The 19,437-nt window shown below is 55.9% G+C and overlaps 1 protein-coding gene across 2 annotated transcripts in view; it reads left to right on the top strand.

Moving 5' to 3' along the window:
* The window catches only part of CACNA1S (calcium voltage-gated channel subunit alpha1 S), a 65,541-nt gene that overhangs the window by 27,176 nt on the left and 18,928 nt on the right, over window positions 1-19,437 (top strand). For both annotated transcript variants that reach the window (XM_078441106.2, XM_060644060.3), the window contains exons 10-27: window positions 563-723; window positions 2,289-2,514; window positions 2,603-2,810; window positions 3,584-3,704; window positions 4,554-4,668; window positions 5,706-5,799; window positions 6,464-6,533; window positions 9,316-9,448; window positions 10,103-10,232; window positions 10,543-10,602; window positions 12,196-12,302; window positions 12,751-12,838; window positions 13,075-13,182; window positions 15,517-15,569; window positions 15,827-15,973; window positions 16,447-16,648; window positions 17,128-17,286; window positions 18,633-18,743. In XM_078441106.2, the coding sequence (XP_078297232.2) occupies window positions 563-723; window positions 2,289-2,514; window positions 2,603-2,810; window positions 3,584-3,704; window positions 4,554-4,668; window positions 5,706-5,799; window positions 6,464-6,533; window positions 9,316-9,448; window positions 10,103-10,232; window positions 10,543-10,602; window positions 12,196-12,302; window positions 12,751-12,838; window positions 13,075-13,182; window positions 15,517-15,569; window positions 15,827-15,973; window positions 16,447-16,648; window positions 17,128-17,286; window positions 18,633-18,743 (2,293 nt within the window). The remainder of the gene's footprint in view (window positions 1-562; window positions 724-2,288; window positions 2,515-2,602; window positions 2,811-3,583; window positions 3,705-4,553; window positions 4,669-5,705; window positions 5,800-6,463; window positions 6,534-9,315; window positions 9,449-10,102; window positions 10,233-10,542; window positions 10,603-12,195; window positions 12,303-12,750; window positions 12,839-13,074; window positions 13,183-15,516; window positions 15,570-15,826; window positions 15,974-16,446; window positions 16,649-17,127; window positions 17,287-18,632; window positions 18,744-19,437) is intronic.

Genomic DNA, 19,437 nt, shown 5'->3' with positions numbered 1-19,437 from the left:
CCACAGGAACAGTTGTACCTAAGTATGAACATTTCTGCTGGGCCGATTCCTAGAAATGGAATTGCTGGGTCGAAGAGTATGTAGATTTTAAAACCTTGGTCGGCGTTGCCAAATGGTTCTCCAAGGCGGTTGCAGTGGCTGTGACAGTGCCCTTTCCACACCCTCACCAACACCAGATATGATTCATCTGTTACAGAATTTGCTTTTATAATGAGCAAAGTGAGGCCTCCCAGTGTGCTCTAACTAAAATTAAAGTATGTGGAGCCCCCATAGGATACTGGGCACAGTGCCAACTAAGCATTGTACTCGCATAATCTCTAATCCCCTCTGAGGCTGGCATCGTTATTATTCTCCTTTGAAAAGAGGAAGAGCTTCGCTAGTAAGAGGCAAGATTTTAAATCAGTCTGGCTCTGCAGTTCTTGCCCTGAGCGTCTCCCATGTGGCCAGAGAGTGGGCGATCAGGCTAAGTAGGGCTGCGGTCTGGCCCAAAGCAACCGCAGGAAGGAGGGAGCTTGGAGTAAAGCAGCTCTTTGACTCCGTCCTCCTCTTTCTCCTCTCCCAGCCGCCACTGGAGGCAGTGGAACCGCATCTTTCGCTGGAAGTGCCACGATGTGATCAAGTCCAGAGTCTTCTATTGGCTGGTGATCCTGGTCGTTGCCCTCAACACCCTGTCTATCGCCTCAGAGCACCACAACCAGCCTCTCTGGTTGACCCATTTGCAAGGTGAGACAGAACAGAGTGAAGCCAGGAAGGGGACAGATGTGGCCGACGGCCAAAGCCAGCCGGTAGCACCTCAGGTTTTGCAGAAGACGTCAAGCAGATATTGACATTGTTTTCTGGAAATTATAGGCTGGTAGTATTTTTCCTCCTGGCATTACCGGGGGCAGTAACAGCAGCTCACTGGAAAGCCTCCAACCACGCACCCAGGTGTCTGGTTAAATTATTACAATTTCAGACACCGACATGAGGATTACCGGCAATCTGAAACTGCAAACATCCGGGTTCGAATTCTCCCCAAAGAGCCATCTTTCACCAACTATTTATTGCATGCATACTACATAGGTAAGGCACAGAGAAAGAACCCAGGATGCAGAGAGAATCAATATGCCGTTCTTGCCTTCCAGGAAACTTACTTGGCCAGAGGAGAAGACAGATGCTAATGAGTAATGCCAAGTCCATATAGGGAGGGCAACAGTAGAAGCAGCTGTAAGATAGCAAGAGAAGGATTACAGGGGAGGAGATGCTGGGGCATCTCCCACATGATGTAGGGATCCTAAGCTAAGAGTGCAAGAATTAAAATCTGGGCGTCACTGGCAGGGGTGGCAATAGAAGCTATAGCCTTAGAAGACATCACCAGATCACCAGAGGATGGTATATACTAAATGTAGAGCTCAAGGTCAGCATTCAGTGATTAGGTAAAGAATTGCATCTGCAGAGGAGGCTTGGGAGAAGCAAGCGAAGCAGAAGAAATCCGGAAGGATATGGTGTCACAGAAGCTAAGGAAAGAGGATATTTGAAAAAAGCCAGGCTGGTCAACCGTGCCCGGTGCTTCCAGGAGCTCAGGAAAATTGCAGGTTAAAACACCCATTGGATTTGGTGACCTGAAAGTCGTGCCCCTGAGAGAGTTTGTTGGTGGAGCGACCAGGTGGACCCAGTTAGGTATGAGTTAAAGGGTCAACGGGGCAGGGCAGGGTGTGAAGAGGTGAAGAGATCCAAGAAGATAACCTTTTGCTGTGTGTGGCCGTGATAGGGAGGAGAGAGCCAGAGCAGGAGCTGCTTGGGGGGTGGGGTGGGTGGAAATGGGAGAGACTTCTGCATTTTTTAAAACGGCGATGGGAGAATCCGCTTGAAAGGAGAAGTGAAGCACACGGGAGAGAAAAGAGATGGTTGACGGTGGGTTTCACCAGGTGGGGGTCAGGGGGCAAAGCCTAGGTGGACGGGCCGGCTCTGGCAAGGTGGGGGGACCCCTCCTCCCGCAGGAGAAGGGATGTGTACGGTAAGCAGAGTGGGGCAGAGCCCGATTAACTTGAGTGAAATCAAAAGCAACAGAATTCGGTTTTGTGAAAACACGGACCGGTGGCGCTTCTCGGGCGTCTGCCTCGGCGTTCCTCCGATGGGCAAACATTCCCCGGGTTCTCCTGGTCTGGGGGGGGGGGTTGGGGAGCAGAACAGGGACGGTGCTTTGGGAGCGCGTGAGGGGGTCCCGGGTGGGGGGCGTGGCCAAGGCAAAGTCCCCGCGGCAGGGGGCGGACAAGAGGAGCGCTGAGGCCCGGCCGCCCACCCCGCAGACGTTGCCAACCGCGTGCTGCTGGCCCTCTTCGCCGTCGAGATGCTGCTGAAGATGTGCGGGCTGGGCCTGCGCCAGTATTTCATGTCCATCTTCAACCGCTTCGACTGCTTCGTGGTGTGCAGCGGCGTCCTGGAGCTGCTGCTGGTGGAGTCAGGTGCCATGACGCCCCTGGGCATCTCCGTGCTGCGCTGCATCCGCCTCCTGCGGATCTTCAAGATCACCAAGTGAGCGCGGGGCTGGCAGGGGCGCCTCCGGGGGGACGGGGGCGGGGGGAGGCGCCGCTCGTCCCCACCGGTGACCGTCTGCCTTCAGGTACTGGACGTCGCTGAGCAACCTGGTGGCATCCCTGCTCAACTCCATCCGCTCCATCGCCTCCCTGCTGCTGCTGCTTTTCCTCTTCATCATCATCTTCGCCCTGCTGGGCATGCAGCTCTTCGGGGGCAGGTACGACTTCGAGGACACGGAGGTGCGGCGCAGCAACTTCGACAACTTCCCGCAGGCCCTCATCAGCGTCTTCCAGGTAGGCCGTGCGGCAGGAGCTGAATCCCACTTCTTGTCCTTGGGGATCGGCGTGGGCATCACCTCCTCCAGGAAGCCTTCTGCGATCTGCTGGTTTGAGTTCAAGGTCCCTCTGCGGGCCCCCTCACCCCCTGTCTTCTCTCTACTGTGAGCCTCCCTCACCCTCCCGAGGCTAGGAGCTGTGCCCAGGTTGTCCTATTTGCCTGTGTCCCCGGTGCCAAGCAGAGCGCTGGCCCATAGTAGGATCACTGATACCAAACGAATGGAGTCGCAGGGTCTGCTTTCTCTCTCACGCACTACCCACATCACTCCCCTGTGTCGGAGCCAGCACTCACGAGGAACATCACCTCGTTGGTACCAGTGGGGAGGTCGGCGTGTGGCAATCAGTTGGTCTTAAAGATGACGTCACCCTCTCTTTCTTCCATTCACCCGAGGGCTGGTCCGGTGTCATGCCTTAGAAGACACTTGACATTTCACACTGTTTCGGGAGGCTGGAATGCCAGGAGGCATGGGTGGGCGTAGTACAGGTAGGCCTGGGCATTAGGGACAGAGCACAGGGATGTGGCGACCCCACGGCCAAACTCCTTGGCCCACTTTCGACCACTGGGAGAGAGGCCAGAAGAGCAGGGACCTTTCGTCCTGGCCGTGAATGAAGAGAGGAAAGGTTTAGGGGAACTGACAGAGTTGGAGGGGGCCTTTTGGGCAGTGTGGTCCCGACAGAAGACTCTCAAGTCCATCCGCGTCCCTCTACCCCAGTGCTCCCTGTCCCTCTAGGTCCTAACAGGTGAAGACTGGAATTCTGTGATGTACAACGGGATCATGGCCTACGGCGGGCCGTCCTACCCTGGGGTGCTCGTGTGCATTTATTTCATCATCCTTTTTGTCTGTGGCAATTGTATCCCCTTGGGAGCAGGGCGCAGAAAAGAGCGGAGGGAGGGGGTTGGGACGGGCGGGGGGCTTATAATGCGGGTCAAGGGTACCCACTTGCCAGGCACCGGGCCCTCTGGCTGGAGGGGAGCTCCCAGGCTCATGGAGGGGGCAGGGGGATGGGACGTAGCATATGGCAAGTGCAGGTCGAGCTGTAGGATAATTCCTTCCACCAGGAAAGGGGAAGGACCACAGAGGTGACTGGTTACAGGTGGGAGGATTTCATCCCAAAGAGGCTGGTGAGCCTGGAACAAGGCAGGAGCAAGAACAGGTCTGGTGGAGGGGCCGTGACGTTGGTGGGGAACCTCTTCCACAGGTTCGGAGGCAGGCAGGGAGGAACCAGGGAGCAGGCAGACCGAGAATGAGATGGGCAGTGGGGAGGGAGAGGTGGACGGGGCAGACAGAGCCGGCAGTGCCCGGGGTTCTGGTGCCGGCACCATGGGATTTGATATTATGAGTAGCGGGGAGGGAGGGAACCAGTGGTCCTTGAGCTTATGTGCACTGAGCACATGACTCTCAGTTACAGCGCCTCACGGGCGCCCCACAAAGCCCCCCGAGAGAGCTGGGATCAGTCCTGGGCAGGAAATGGACGGTACTCAAGGCCCATCATGGGCACCCTCTGCAGTCAGGCTCCCCTGGGGATGCTTGTCCGTGTCCTTGGGCCCATGCCATCCCATGGGGTAGCTGGCAAGAAGAACTCCAACACCCCACCAAGGAAGCAGGGTTGTCGTGCCAACCCACGGGCAGGGTGAGACTCCGGCCCCCCCAGGTTTCCCTTTCATCCACAACCCAAGACTCCTTAGCCGGACACCCTCAGATATCCTGCTCAATGTCTTCCTGGCCATCGCTGTGGACAACCTGGCTGAGGCAGAGAGCCTGACTTCTGCCCAGAAGGCCAAAGCTGAGGAGAGAAAACGCAGGAAGATGTCCAAGTGAGTGCTGCATCCTCAGAAGGGAGGGACCTGGCATGCCTGATGGTGACCTCCTAGCTCTGGGCAGGTGGCTCCTTGGAGCCCGATGAGCAGAGGCTGTGGCACAGTGACACCTGCCCCAGTGGGCAGGCTTCTGCAACCAGCGTGCATAGGGATGGCTGAAGTCCTATGAGGTGTCCCTGGGCGCAGAATTGGAGGCAGTTGGTCTCTAGACAGGCCTCAGGAAATGATGGCAGAGCCAGGCAGTTGGGACCAGGGAGCCCTGGTGGAGAGTTCTAGAAATTCAACCAGTCCTGCCACGGAGTCCCTGCACTTCTTGAAGGGAGACATTTCCCTTTGCTGCCCCCTGGCCTTGTTGTATGTGAAGTGGTGGTTGACTTCTCAGGTCTTTTACACCTTTCTCCATCTGCTGGTTGGAGAACCATACTTAATGGTTCTAGACAAAAGTCCTGCTTCCTCCAGTGCCCATGCCTGCGGGAATGGTATGCATATTCTGGGGAGAGGCAGGATAGGAAGAGAAAGAGAGCAATGTAATCCAGACACTTCCAAAGAGTTGAGCCCCGTCTTGAACCAAATCATGCTCCCACACTGTGAATTCTTTATGAACTAGGCACAAAACCATTTTTCACCCATTTACCCTTCAATGAACATTGAACGTAGCTGACCAGCAAGCCGTATGTAGTCATGGCCCCAAGCTGGGCATCATGCCCTTTCATCACAGGGAAAGGGCTTGCCCAGGGCTATAGTCCCTCCCATTTGGCAGTCTACACTGCTCCATCCTCCACAGAGTCCCCTGAGTCCTTGGTGTGGGATCCCCTTGAGGATGCCATTAGACTAAGCAGATCCCTGAGAACTTTCTAGTTGGGCTTCCACTGTGGGATTTCTTTCTTTCTTTCTTTCTTTCTTTCTTTCTTTCTTTCTTTCTTTCTTTCTTTCTTTCTTTCTTTCTTCCTTCCCCTCTCTCTCTCCCTTTCTTTCTTTCTTTCTTTCTTTCTTTCTTTCTTTCTTTCTTTCTTTCTTCTTTCTTTTTAACTTAGGGGTCTTCCAGATAAGTCAGAGGAAGAGAAATCAGTGATGGCCAAGAAGCTGGAACAGAAACCCAAGGGTGAAGGCATCCCTACCACCGCCAAGGTGAGCATCGTGTGGGGTATCTTCAGAGGCAGGATGGGGAGGGACTCTACAAGTCCTCTGGTTTCACCTCCATGACTTAGGGTGCTGGTGGGTGGGTAGGAATGTGGAAAGGGGCTATCTGCCTGGTTATCAGCCAGGTGAGGACATCTGTCTCCACTCTACTGGGGGGAGAGTAAATCGCTACCCTCCCACAAGGAATCCTTTATACTGAGAGGCATAGATGCCCCACTCTGGGAACCAGACTTCCTCAGAGTCCCGGGTTCCCACCCCAGTCAAGGTGTCCCCCTCACGACTTGACACCCCTGTTCCATTGAGAGACCCAGACTGGCTTCCCATCACTTCCTGATTGTTCCAGCCTGGCTCTGCTCAAACTTTCTGGAAATGGTGGAAGCAGAGGTGCAAGGGTTGGAGAATTGGGCCCCAGGGAACTAAACAGGGGATGCCGTGCACGGGCTCAGACAGTCTGAGGTCTTGGCAACTTGTGTGACCTTTCTAGGCTTGGCTTCTCATTCATAAAAAAGGAATGATCCTACATGACCTATCCCCCAGGCCGTAGGGAGGACTGAGCCGGAGCCTACACTGACCCTCCAGTCAATGACCCTCCAGTAAGCAGAAACTGCAGTTTTTGCTTTTATCCTCATCTTCGTTGTGTTCCTTCCTACAGCTGAAAATCGATGAATTTGAATCTAATGTCAATGAAGTGAAGGATCCCTACCCCTCAGCTGACTTCCCAGGTGAGGGTCCTGGGACTGCTGGAGGTGTATGCTGGTGTTGATTTCTCCCCGGGGACGATCTCTTGGGTGTTCCCCTTCCTGGATCCTTCCATGAGGGGATCGCAAGACAGAGACCTCCCTTCTGACCTAGTCATGCAAATAAGCCATCTGCCCGTCTGCCTTGTGTCCAGTGCACACAATGGAAAAAATCCACACATTCTATTTTCATTCCATTCAGCTAGTATTTATTGAGTGCCAGTCACATACTTCGGTACCGAGGACTCCCGTTTTCAAGTTTTCCTCTCTGGCCACACAGAGTAGACCATAGATGAGGACCTGTCTGTCTGTGGTGTCGGAGATGGGCAGGTTACTCCCCACCCAGCATCCAGCAGGGCTGGGGCTGGACTGGTACAGGAATAAACAGAACCATGGCTTGCACTGCGGGGAGAATTGAAATGAAGGAGGCAAGCGTAGGGTGGGCAGGAGGGTAATGCACAGCCACAGACAAACTATAAACGTCTCACAAATGTAAGTAACCAGTGGCTGCTGCAGGCGGGAACACATAGGTTCACAGAGGCCGCCTGGCAGAGCCCTGGAGGCCAAAAGCTCTGAGGTCCTCTCTTAGCTCGCTCACGGGTCCTTGGAGCGCTGAGTCACTGGTGCAGTTTCAGGAAATTGTGGAATCAGCTGAGTAGCGTCTGTTTGCCCCGGTGACTCTGAGCTCCGGGGGGGACTTTTTGTGCTCCAAATGGCACAGAGTAGGCACTCAATAAATAGAGTAAGTGAACACATGAAAGAATTTTGCAAAGTGATGTGTGGGGAGAATGGAGCTGATCAAGACAGGGCTAATCATATCTCTTCAAATGTCTGCCAGAAGTGAATAGTTGGGTTTTAAAATAATTCATCTTGAGCCGTTTCATCTAACAACCATCACCTAGCAGGTGGGAGTGGCTGGTGTGCAGGGGAGATGACTGACTCAGGAAATCAGAGGTTAAGGAAAGGGAACAGGGTTGGAAAGAAGGGGGGAGGGTAGACGGTAGAGGGGAGGTGGGGTGAGCATTTGGAAGAGAGCTCTTACCAAAGAGGTTGAATACATTTATTCTGCTTCTTTCCAAAGACGATTTGAAATGGCTTAGGACAAAATGAAGTTAACAAAATGGGCATAGACAAAGGAAAAAAGAAAGCAAATGTTAGTTCTAAGAATTAACACTTTCTCATTATAAGAAGGGAAGAAGGGGGGTTTCTGGTGGAGCTGCGAGCCTGTGCAGGCTGCCACAATGGAGACAGAAGAATCTAGTGGTTCTTTCTTGGCTTCCCCAAGGGGCTCTGCCAGGGGCCAGCAGGGGTAAGGATGAGGTGGCGATGGGGTGAGGGAAACAAGGGCCTGGGAAAGACCTGCATATCGAGGGACACCCCAATTTTCAAAAAAAAATTTTTTTTTTTTTAAATTTTTTTAACGTTTTATTTATTTTTGAGGCAGAGAGAAACAGAGCATGAATGGGGGAGGAGCAGAGAGAGAGGGAGACACAGAATTGGAAGCAGACTCCAGGCTCTGAGCCATCTGCCCAGAGCCCGACGCGGGGCTCGAACTCACGGACCGCGAGATCGTGACCTGAGCTGAAGTCGGACGCTTAACCGACTGAGCCACCCAGGCGCCCCCAAAAAAAATTTTTTTAATGTTAATTTATTTTTGAGAGAGAGACAGAGACAGAGCATGAGCAGGGGAGGGGCAGGGAGCGAGGGAGACACAGAATCGGAAGCAGCCTCCAGGCTCCGAGCTGTCAGCACAGAGCCCGACGCAGGGCTCAAACTCACGAACCGTAAGATCATGACCTGAGCTTAAGTGGGATGCTTAACCAACTGAGCCACCCAGGTCCCCCCGCCCCATTTTTTTAATGTTTTTAAGTGTTTATTTTTGAGAGACAGAGACAGATCACAAGTGGGGGAGGGGCAGAGAGCGAGGGAGACACAGAATCTGAAACAGGCTCCAGGCTCTGAGCCATCAGCACAGAGCCCAACAGAGGGACAGCCCAACTTTGGACAGTGCCCCCAGTCTGATCACTGGAACCTTGGCTCCCCCTGCTAAGCCCAGCTGAGGACCTCAGGTAGTCAGCTGTCTCATGAAGCCATGGGACCTAGCAAGTGAACCTAGAGGGCCTATGTCTTCCTCTTCGATCCCTCCCACCCCGGTATCTGCCTCGGTGCTGAGGACTGGCCGAAGCTCAAGGAATATTGACTTTTTTCCCATGCTGGCAGTTTCTCTCTGAAATGATCATTTTTAGAATTCTAACCCAGGAGAGGAGCTCAGAGCCTGTTTATTTCAACAGGCCTCCTTCCCCTGATCGATTTCACAAATTGGGGACCTGAAGCCCAGGAAGGACAGAAACGTAACTAGCATGCACAGCAAGTCAGGGGCAGAGCCTGGACCACAGCTCAGGTCTCATCAGAAGTAGAGACCACCCCCCGCAACCCCCCAGTCTCCCAGCTGTGAGCACTTGGGATGGTGTGAGTCCAGCCCTGAGACAGCAGATGAGACAGCAAGGCTCCTTGACTTTGCTCCTGGCCCCACTTCTGGAAGGTTCTGGGGCTGCCATTTTCCCCTGACGGTTCAAATCTGTTCCCTGAGGGGAAAGGGAGCTGTGTAAACTGGACTCTGCTGACATCCTCGTGCCCTGCCTTGGCCTGCTACCACCTTCACTTGCTGGTTGCTGGGGGTTCGTGGTTGGATTCGGAGCACAGAGACCCGGGGGAGCAGTAAGGTTTGTAAAGACGCCCCCAATGTCTCTCTCTCCCTCCCCGACAGGAGATGATGAGGAAGATGAGCCCGAGATCCCAGTGAGCCCCCGACCACGCCCGCTGGCTGAGCTGCAGCTCAAAGAGAAGGCAGTGCCCATCCCAGAAGCCAGCTCCTTCTTCATTTTCAGCCCCACCAACAAGTGGGTAGTCTCTTGGCTGCTGCGCAGGGTGATTGATGGGGCTCTCGAAGAGGGATGGCTTCTGCTCTAAAAAGGCCCCTTTTGCCCATTCTTTGGGCCTACAGTTACACCATGAGAAAATTACTCTTTTAACTTAAGATCTTGTGCCCTGTTTAAAATGCTGGTGTCTCTGGGAGAAGCGGTGCCTTAAACCCTATCAAATACTGACTCCTAAGAGGGACTGTATATTTTAGTTCCCTTCTGAGGGCAATTTTAGCCAGGACGAGGGGATGAGAACCGGGTGAGGCTGTATTTCTTCCTGGCTTCACACTTTTATACCTTTAAAATCTACATTGCCCGTAGTCTTCAGGGAGTTTCATCTGTCTGCTTCATGGATGGAGATCGGCCGGGTCCATTCTTTTTGGGGGAAACCAGAGGGTGGTGGAGGAGTACTGGGGGAGGGGACGGGTGGTGGGAGAGGGGGCTAGGGCCGCGCTGAGAGAATGAGGGGCAGGGCCCCTGCGTGTCCAGCCAGAGGACAGTTGAGGTGCGGGCTAGCCTTCTCCACCGAGCCGGGAGGGAGGGTTCCACCGTCTGTGTGTGGGACCGAGGCTGGTGAGGCCCGAGTGCCCAGGGGCTCACAGCTCCCCTGGCCCCCTGGCCATCTTCCCCCAGGATCCGTGTCTTGTGTCATCGCATTGTCAACGCTACCTGGTTCACCAACTTCATCCTTCTTTTCATCCTGCTCAGCAGTGCCGCACTGGCCGCGGAGGACCCCATCCGGGCCGAGTCCGTGAGGAATCAGGTGATGGCAGGCCTGTGCCTTCTGCCAGCTCAGCACCCCTCCCTACCCCAGGCCTCAGCCACCCGGACACCTCCCTCTGGGGCTCCGAGCTCAGCTGTAGGCTCTGTGTGGCCATAGGCATCAGAGTTTCTTAGAGTTTAAATCCCTGGATGGGTAAGACTGCCCGGTCCGGTCCTGAACTGTCTCAGCGTGTAACGTGACAGGCTCTTGTTGCCTAGTTTTAATGATGATAGTGATGGTGGTGACAGTGATGATGTCATTGTTCGGTTCTTCCTCTCACCGACTTCTCTCTCCCCTGCCCTGTCACCAGATCCTTGGGTATTTCGACATTGCGTTCACCTCTGTCTTCACTGTGGAGATTGTCCTCAAGGTGAGTGAAGGCTTGTGGGACAGCCTGGGTGAGTGGTGTCTCCAGGCCAGGATAGCAGACCTCATGTGGCTCCAACTTACATGCCCGGCACTCGCTCACAGGCTGGGTGGCGGGGGTGAGGGAAAAGCAAGAAGAAAGTGGAGAACAGGGAGGGACTCGCGGGACCCAGGAGCAGATGGGGTTTCTGCTCGTAAGCTGGGGCAAGGAGGTGAGCAGGTGCATGGGTGGGGACATGAAGTACGACCAACCCGCAGCTGAGCACCTCTCAGCACAGCTCAGTGAGCACGTCCGCGTCTATAAAGCCTCGGGCATTCCTCCTCCATAGTGAAGGCACAATTAGCCTTAGACCCAGGGAGCCGTGATTTGTTCCTAGACCTTTGTTACCAATGACTAAAAGCCCTCTCCCAGGAATCCCCAGAGAAGTGACCTTTGCCCTAGATGGGTTTCTGGCAGCTCTATCCCATCGCAGCTCCCCCTTCCTTACCCACAGCACATCACTGCTCTCTCATTCTCGAGGCAGGTACACTGGGTTCACACCATCACCGTGGAGGGTCTCAGAGGCAGAGGGAGGGCCCATCTGGGGCCCAGTAGCCCCAGCCTTCACCTTCATGAATGAAGAAGGGAGAGGGGAGCTTTGCAGAAGGAATAGCCCAGAGCAGGCTGCAACCTGAAATCAGGACAGTTCTTTATTTCAAGGCCTTTGACTACTAAAGCAGTTGAGCAGAGGGATGGTGGCTTCCCTGAGGTCCAAGAGGGCTTCCTGGAGGTGGTGGCATTAGAGGTGGCCAGGACTTCGTTAGGGAGGGATAGCAGGGGCAGTCCAGGATAGCAGGGGCAGTCCAGTCCAGCCCAGGCCATTTGTCAAAATGGCAAACGCATTATGAGAAGGTGGTTCAGACGTGCTCAGAGAGGAGAAAGTGGTCCTTTTGGGCTGGGATATAGCACAGAAAACAGAGCTTGGGAAGGCGAGTTGAGAAGAAATCACCTTGAATGCCAGGAAAGGCTTCAGGCTCATCAGACTTCAAGGGCATAGCGTGTTTGCACAAAGGGCCTGGGAGATCATCACAGAGTACATGGAAGAAGCTGAAGGAACAGCGAGAAGGTAGGACAATGGGGAAGGGAGAGAGGTCCGGGCCTGGTGAAGGTCTTCCAGTCTAAAGGGGCTGTTCAGCCTCACTCAGCAATCCTCAGGGCAGAGGTTACTTCTGAAGAAGCTTCCCAGAGAGGAGGAAGAGGAATTTTATCATGTTCCACAGGGGAGAGAAGGGCCAGGGCTTCCCCACTCTGTGGCCCCGTGGGGAAGGAGACTGGGGCGCCCTATGGCATCTGACCAAAGAGACAAGCTCAGAGAGCAAAGTCTGGTGGAGCTGCCCATGAGAAGTCCTCATGTTTCCAGAACTGGGAGCAGAGAATGGGAGAAAAAGCACTTAGGACACAGCAAGGAGTGGAGTGAAGGGTAGAGACCTCCTGGCAGCCATCTGCCTCTGCAGACTGAGGCAGATCTTCCCTCAGGAAGCCCTTCTTTGTGGGGACACGCCCGTCCCCAAGCTCCCCACCGCCCCCACCCACCCAGGATGCTGGCTTTTCCCACAGATGACGACCTACGGTGCCTTCCTGCACAAGGGCTCCTTCTGCCGCAACTACTTCAACATCCTGGACCTGCTGGTGGTGGCCGTGTCCCTCATCTCCATGGGACTCGAGTGAGCAGTGGCAGGGGCCAGCCCCGGGCGAGGACCCCTCTTCAGAGCAGAGTCCCACCCACTGTTCGTTGGTGGGCACCAAGCCGCAAGGAGAGGGATTCTCAGGGCCATTGATGGGGGTCCAGGGTCCCCTAGGGTGTCACCAACTGGACTGAAGTGACAGTGCTTAGCAGGAGGGGCTGCAGTCCCTACCTCTGGGTCGCCCCCAGTCTGATGAGAGAAACAGAGCCTGTAGCCACCCACGGAGGAATCCCTTACTGTGCTGCACCACCGGGCAGGAGGCGGCTTTATCCGGGGGTGGGGTCCTCGCACAGCCTAAGGGAAGGGTGGGGAACGAGGGGACTGTGTTCAGGCAGAAAGATGGCAGATGTGGAGGACCAGAGGCCGGGGGCAGGTGGAGGGCTGGAGCAGGCTGCCCTCACCCCCCACCCCCCGCCGTCTCCCCCAGGTCCAGCGCCATCTCCGTGGTGAAAATCCTGAGGGTGCTGAGGGTGCTCCGGCCCCTGCGGGCCATCAACAGAGCCAAGGGGCTGAAGGTGAGAGGGCCTGGGTGGGACCCCAGGAGCAGGAAAAGAGAGGCTGCAAGGGCCTGATCCTGGAAACCTCCGCCCAGCCGTTGCTGGGGCACGTGTTGCACCCCCTTTGCCAAACGGGGGTAGGGGTGAGGCTGGGCGGCCATGCTTCCCCACGAAGCTCCCTCTGCCCCCACCTAGCTGGGAGGCAGCAGGGGATAGCAAGGGCGGGATGTTGCCGACCTGGTTTCCCTCCCCAGCACGTGGTGCAGTGTGTGTTTGTGGCCATCCGCACAATCGGGAACATCGTCCTCGTCACCACCCTCCTGCAGTTCATGTTTGCCTGCATCGGCGTCCAGCTTTTCAAGGTGAGCCCCACCTGCCCGGGCAGCTTTGCCCCCCCTTCCGCAGCTCGGGTGCCAGCTCTGAGGCCAAGGCAAGAGCCAGCCCGTTCCCCGCCCTCTAAGCAAAGGGAGCCCCAGACTGTGAAAGCAGATGTCCTCGAGTGCACAGAGTTGTGAGGCTAAGCTACCTGGAGTCTGGATGAGGTTTCCTAGGCGATGCCCCTTCCGGGCCCCAGTGGCTCTGCTGGCCACCATGACCGTTGCACCTGCTGTCTTCCTGGCTCTCCGTGGCTTCTCCTTGAGGACCAAGCCCCCTCCCCTACCTGCCGGACCCTGTCAGCACCCCTCCCCGTTATCAACCTCCCCCACCCCTCCCATCCTGCCAGGCCTGTCTAAAACATGCCCCCCAACTCTAGCCCCCATCCACTCCACCTTCTTCCGTCAGCTGGACTTCAGCACCCCGTGCTTCTGGCCGGTGTGGCTGGCATCATTCATATCTACCAGGAGCTTCTGAGGGAGGGAGGCCATCATTCTACCCTGGGAGCCGCCTCGTTCTGTCCTCACTTTCCTGGGAGGACACAGCTATGCAGTTCCTCTCTAGGAATCAGCCCCGCAAGGCTCCCCTTCCACCGAGCTGGTTTCTGGATGCCTCTGCCCTTCATACCATCTGCAGGACACAGAAATTGGTATCTGAGTACTCCAACACCCTGACATTTCCTTTCATGACCCAAACCGCTCCTGTCCCCCGAAGCATGAAAACCACGATGACGTAACTTCAGTCAGACTTGGCCACTGACATCATCGTACCGTCATTCATTCATTCGACAGCATTTGTGGAGCATTTTTCTCCGAGCCGGCGTCTCGGTTAAGGCCGAGAGGGGGTCATGAAGCAAACCCCCAAGTCCCTCCCTGTGGGCAGGGAGCAGGTTTGGGGGGAGAGCAGTCAAGGTGGGGTTCCCTGATGACCTTAAGGGAGATGCGTCCTGTAGGTTACTGTCCTGGAGGGGTGGAGGCATCCCCTTGGAAACCGCATCCAGACTGAGACGGCTTAGCCTTCAAACCTCAGTTACCATGATTGGCGTGTGACCTTCCCCTCCTAGTTCCAGCAGAGGGCTGCCCCTCCCCTCGAGCCCTGCCCCCTCCTCTACCAGGGGCGCTGGGTGTATGTCTCACTCCTCCCTGACCCTGGCACCCAGCCTGGGCCTGGCATATAGGCAGCCCACAAGACATGCTCCCTGGAGGAACGAATGAGCGGCCCCCTCCTCTGGCTCCTGTGTGCCTTCCAGGCAAGAGCAGCTGTCCCTCAACCCCCCGACCCCTGCCCCGACCCCTGTGCTGTAGTCTCTCATCAAAAGACCCCCAGCTCCTGCCCACTCAGATAATGCCCAGACATCAGTTACAAGTGGCATTTTACCCCACGTTTTACCCTGTGGAAACTTCGCATACATTCCACATTACATCAAGAGTTTGCTTCCCATATTAAATTGGGTGTTTTGTTTCAAGTGCCCAGAAACCTGCCCAGTGACAGCTGTGTCCTCTCCCTGCTTCTCCCCCAATGTCACCTGCCTCCCCTTCACCCCTCTGCTCTGGCAACCGTAAAGGGGGATATGGCTGGAACAGCAAAACCCTGCAGCGGGCAGGGCCTCTGTGCCGTCAGCCAGTCCCGTATCCTTGGCTGAGGCAGCTCTTTCTCTGGGCCTTTGAGGGGACTCGACCAGATGCCGTGAACTTCAGGCTTCATGTAGCTCCATTCGGGCCTGGCGATCACTCCTTTTCTTCACACAGACTCTTCTGTGGGTGCCCAGTCTGTGATGTAGACAAAAAGGGAAACTGCTCTGACTGTAATCAGCACAGGGGGGCACAGTGCCCGCCTGTTCAGGCCTCCGAGTGGGGGTGTGGGACCCCCGTTCCACTTTGAGATGATTTGCGCCCTCAAGACCCGGTTGGGCTCCGTCCCTGCAACTCTTACTGTGCCCTGTGTGCCCTGTGGCCGCCCCACTGGCAGGAGAAGGAAGGGGGGGTCAGCCCTTCTTGGTCTGTCATGGGGAGACCTCAAGAGGGCTTCCTGTAGCAATGGGAGGCAGGGGGCTCCCTGAGGGAGGGGCAGGGCCAAGCTGTATCCATATTTCCTTCCCCTCAGGCCCAGCCTGTTCAGGAACTGGCTTCTCAGCCGCGACAGCCTCGGGCCTGGTAGGGAAGCCCGAGGGGCAGCTGAAGGAAGGGATGATGGTGAAGGAGGAAGACAGTGCTGGGGCCCTCTTTCCACATGCCCTGCCACTGTTCACTTCCGTAGCCCAGTTTTCAGTCTTGTTTCCATGACAATGTGTGTCCCTCCCTCCCTCCCTCTTCTTGACACAGGGGAAGTTCTTCAGCTGCAATGACTTATCCAAGATGACAGAGAAGGAGTGCAGGTGGGCTGAACTCTGCTGGCTGAGGGCACGAGGTGGGACAGCCACTGCGTGGGGGACCTTGTGCGAGGAGGACCTGGGGAACCTGAGCCCCTAGGCCCAGGAAGCGTGTTCTAAAGGGTCCTTCCTTGGGAAACTGTGGTGAGGGAGTGCCCAGCAGTGTCCCCTCTGGTCCCCAGTCTACAGGGGATCAGAGGATGTGGGTGGGGAGGGGGCAGCCCAGCCATGCACAGTGGAGTGACTGAGCCTCCCCACCCCAGGGGCTATTACTATGTGTACAAGGATGGGGACCCCACGCAGATGGAGCTGCGCCCCCGCCAGTGGATACACAGCGACTTCCATTTCGACAACGTGCTCTCGGCCATGATGTCACTCTTCACGGTCTCCACCTTTGAGGGATGGCCTCAGTGAGTGAGGGCTGGGGCCTGGGTCCAATGCGGGCATGGTGGGGGCAGTGCCAGGGAGCCATCTTGCCCTTCTGCAGCCCTCACCACTCCGTGCCAGGCCCGCGGTAAGCGCTCAACAAACCCACCAGCTGGGAGGGTGTGTGGGACCAGTGTGTTGACCGGCCACCCTAAAGACATCCTGACCTGGGCACTCTGACAGAATGTCCCAGTCCCCCAACAGGTGTAGGCCTCTGTGCCCATGTGGGAAGCCCTACTGATTGATTAGGGTAGATGGGGCATCCCACAGAAAGGCAGGCCCTTTCCAGGACCTGTCCCAATCTTTTCTGGCATGGTCCTAACTTCCCTCCTGGTGCTTGATCGTTCAGAAAGCTCCCTCGGGTCCCTGTGGCCAGTGAGAGAAAGCCTGTCCTTCCTGGCCTGGCTCTCTGCCTCATCACCCCTGTCCAACCAGTCTCTTCTCTGCCCACCCCAAGGCTGCTTTACCAGGCCATAGACTCATACAAGGAAGACACAGGCCCCGTCTACAACAACCGGGTGGAGATGGCCATCTTCTTCATCATCTACATCATCCTCATTGCCTTCTTCATGATGAACATCTTTGTGGGCTTCGTTATTGTCACCTTCCAGGAGCAGGGGGAGACTGAGTACAAGAACTGTGAACTGGACAAGAACCAGGTGCCTGGGCTGAGGTGGAGAGAGGACTCAGCAGGCCTCCTGCCAGCCTGAGCCCTAGGCTCTGACCAGTGAAGAGTCCTGGGCCCGGGGTTGACCCCAGAACCTCCATTTCGTGCCCAGACCCAGCCTGCATACACTCTACCCCATCCCCAACCCATCCCCAACATGAAGCAATACAAGTTGGTGCTGTGGGAGTCTTCTCGTGGAACCCTCGCGATGCCCAGAGAAGGCTAGTCCTTCAGAGCCCCTGGGTGGGGCTACAGCCATGTTAGAAATGGGCCGGGATAACTCAAGGGGAACCCACAGGCCCACTGGGACTTGTCCCCTAAACAGTCCCGCAGAGCCCGTCAGCCACGAGTTCCTGGCCACAGCTGCTCCTGGCTGACCAGCATGCAGGGTTCCCTCCAGCCCATGCATGTGAGTGTGAGAGCAAGGGAGGGGCCATCAGTGCTGACCTGCCCTGTGGTGTTGTGTCTCAGCGCCAGTGTGTGCAATATGCCCTGAAGGCCCGCCCGCTGAGGTGCTACATCCCCAAAAACCCATACCAGTACCGGGTGTGGTATGTCGTCACCTCCTCCTACTTTGAGTACCTGATGTTTGCCCTCATCATGCTCAACACCATCTGCCTGGGCATGCAGGTAAGGGCGCCCCCAGGAGATAAGGGCCGGATGGACTGGGGCCAGGGGCGGGGCAGGTGGGCAGGGCAAGGTTCCCGTCTCCTTCCCCCAGTATACTTTTCCTGGCACCTCCTATGTGCCAGGCACCGTGTGGTGAGGTACTGCGGGGCACAGAGAAGTTCCCTGGGCCCAGGCCTGGTTGCCAGGCACCCAGTAGTTTATTAAGAAGGCATTCAGACATACAAATAGCTGCACAAATCTTCAAACAGGAGATAGCTGTGCAGAAGCACACAGCAGCGTGGGAAGTAGGAAGTGCCGTCTCAGTTTATCTTCGGCTGTTGCAAATCTGCGTGATTGAGTTGGCTGGAATCTTGGCTGCAGTCTCAAGAAAAATGGCTTTGATATTCACAGAACAGGTGTCTCTTAGGAGTTGAGCGTACTTTATAGACAATATCACAATCAGCAGCATCGTTAGCAAACCTTAATTAAGCATCAGATCCCTTAAGCCCCGTATAAATAGAATTGCACAGCTAGGCTTCCTGGCCCTAGGCAGACACATCCAACAACAGGACTCCGCATTGCCAGGTGATGAGGACATGGAAAGTGAATCACTGGGCCAGCAGGGCCAGGTCATACAGAGGATCGTGAGCAATGGCTTAAGTTTGGGCTGAGCTGGGCAGCAGAATTAGGCTGTCTGGCTAAGACAGGGTGGGGTGGGGGCAGCCCCCAGATCCTTCTGAACTACCTGGTGGGGGGGGCGGTTATGGAAGAAGCGGGAGTTCATCAACTTTCCAAAAAGACCACGAGGTTCCTGGCAGGTTATATAAGGAAACAGAATTAAGGAGCATCACAGTGCTGGGTCAAGGGGGCTAAGGTTATTGCTCTGACTGCTTCACCATCCCGGGGGACAGTGTGCACGAGTGTCAGCCTGGTGAGCTCGGTGGCCCACCTGTACACCTGTAGCTGGTGATAATGCCAGCTCTGGAATCAGCATTCTTCTCTCCCAGTTCTGTGCCCAGATGACTAGATGGAACCTGTCACTGAGTCCTGCTGAGGGGCCTCCCCTCCTGGTCATCCCATAACAGATCTGGAAATAAGCTCTGACCTTGCAGTCTCACGCGTAGACCAGCCTGCTCAGCAGGACCTCTCCTCCTCCTCTTGCTGTCTCTTTGGGGAGAGGGGGATCCATTAGACTTGGTGGGGATTGCCAAAACAGGCACCTGGGTTTTGGAGATTTCAAAAAAGTGGGCAGGAAGCCTGAGGAAGAGGTTTGGGAGCTGCCCGGGAAGAGAATGGGGCTCTGGGATGCAACCTGCGGGGTAGGGCCACTGGGCCCTTCCAGCCCCCTCTCCTGTGCCTCTCCACAGCACTACAACCAGTCAGAGGAGATGAACCACATCTCAGACATCCTCAACGTGGCCTTCACCATCATCTTCACCCTGGAGATGGTCCTCAAGCTCATGGCGTTCAAGGCCAGGGTGAGTGCTGGGGCACAGGACAAGATGAGCAGATGGCACCTGACAGGACAGGTCACTTCTTGTGCACCCCCACCCCAGTGTCATTCTACTGAAAGCCCCTTCATCCAGCACTTCTGGTGCCGCCCTGCTCACCCCTTTGCTTACTTCCACCTTTAGACACAAGGCATAAGGCATGCAAGATATTCAGGCTGCCAGAACTGGCTGATGACCGAATAGATGTTGGCTGCCTCTTCCCCAAGCCCTTTGTTGAACCTGCCTTATGTTCCCTGCCTGCCCTTAGGCTTCTGAAGGGGGAGTATCTCGCTGTGTCTTTGGTTCCCCAGTCCCAATCCCACCTGGCCAAGCCCAGCCAAGCCCAGCCACACTCTGAAAGGTCTGCACTAGCGAGCTCCAGACAGGGCTTCAAAGCTGGGGAGGATGAAGGAGTTCCCCATCCGGATCAGGATCCCAGATCCTGAGTTCTCAACCATTCTGTCCCTCCTCTCTGACCACCTTATGCTCTGGAGGAAGGGAACTACAGAGCCCAAGGGAGAGGGGTACTGGAGTGGGTGGGCACGCAGGAGCACTAGTGGAAAGTGGGGCCACGCGTACCCCACCTTGGCCTGGCTTGGCCATTCTGCATTACCTTGGACGGGGACCATCACCTTCTGCTGGCCACCAAAACTCCTTCCCCCTAGAGCTCACCCCCTGGTTC

The sequence above is a fragment of the Panthera onca genome, chromosome F1 (assembly GCF_046562875.1).
Source record: "Panthera onca isolate mPanOnc1 chromosome F1, mPanOnc1 haplotype 2, whole genome shotgun sequence".
Taxonomy (NCBI): Eukaryota; Metazoa; Chordata; class Mammalia; order Carnivora; family Felidae; genus Panthera; species Panthera onca.
Note: the sequence above shows the minus strand (reverse complement) of the source record. Positions and strands in the feature narration are given on the sequence as shown.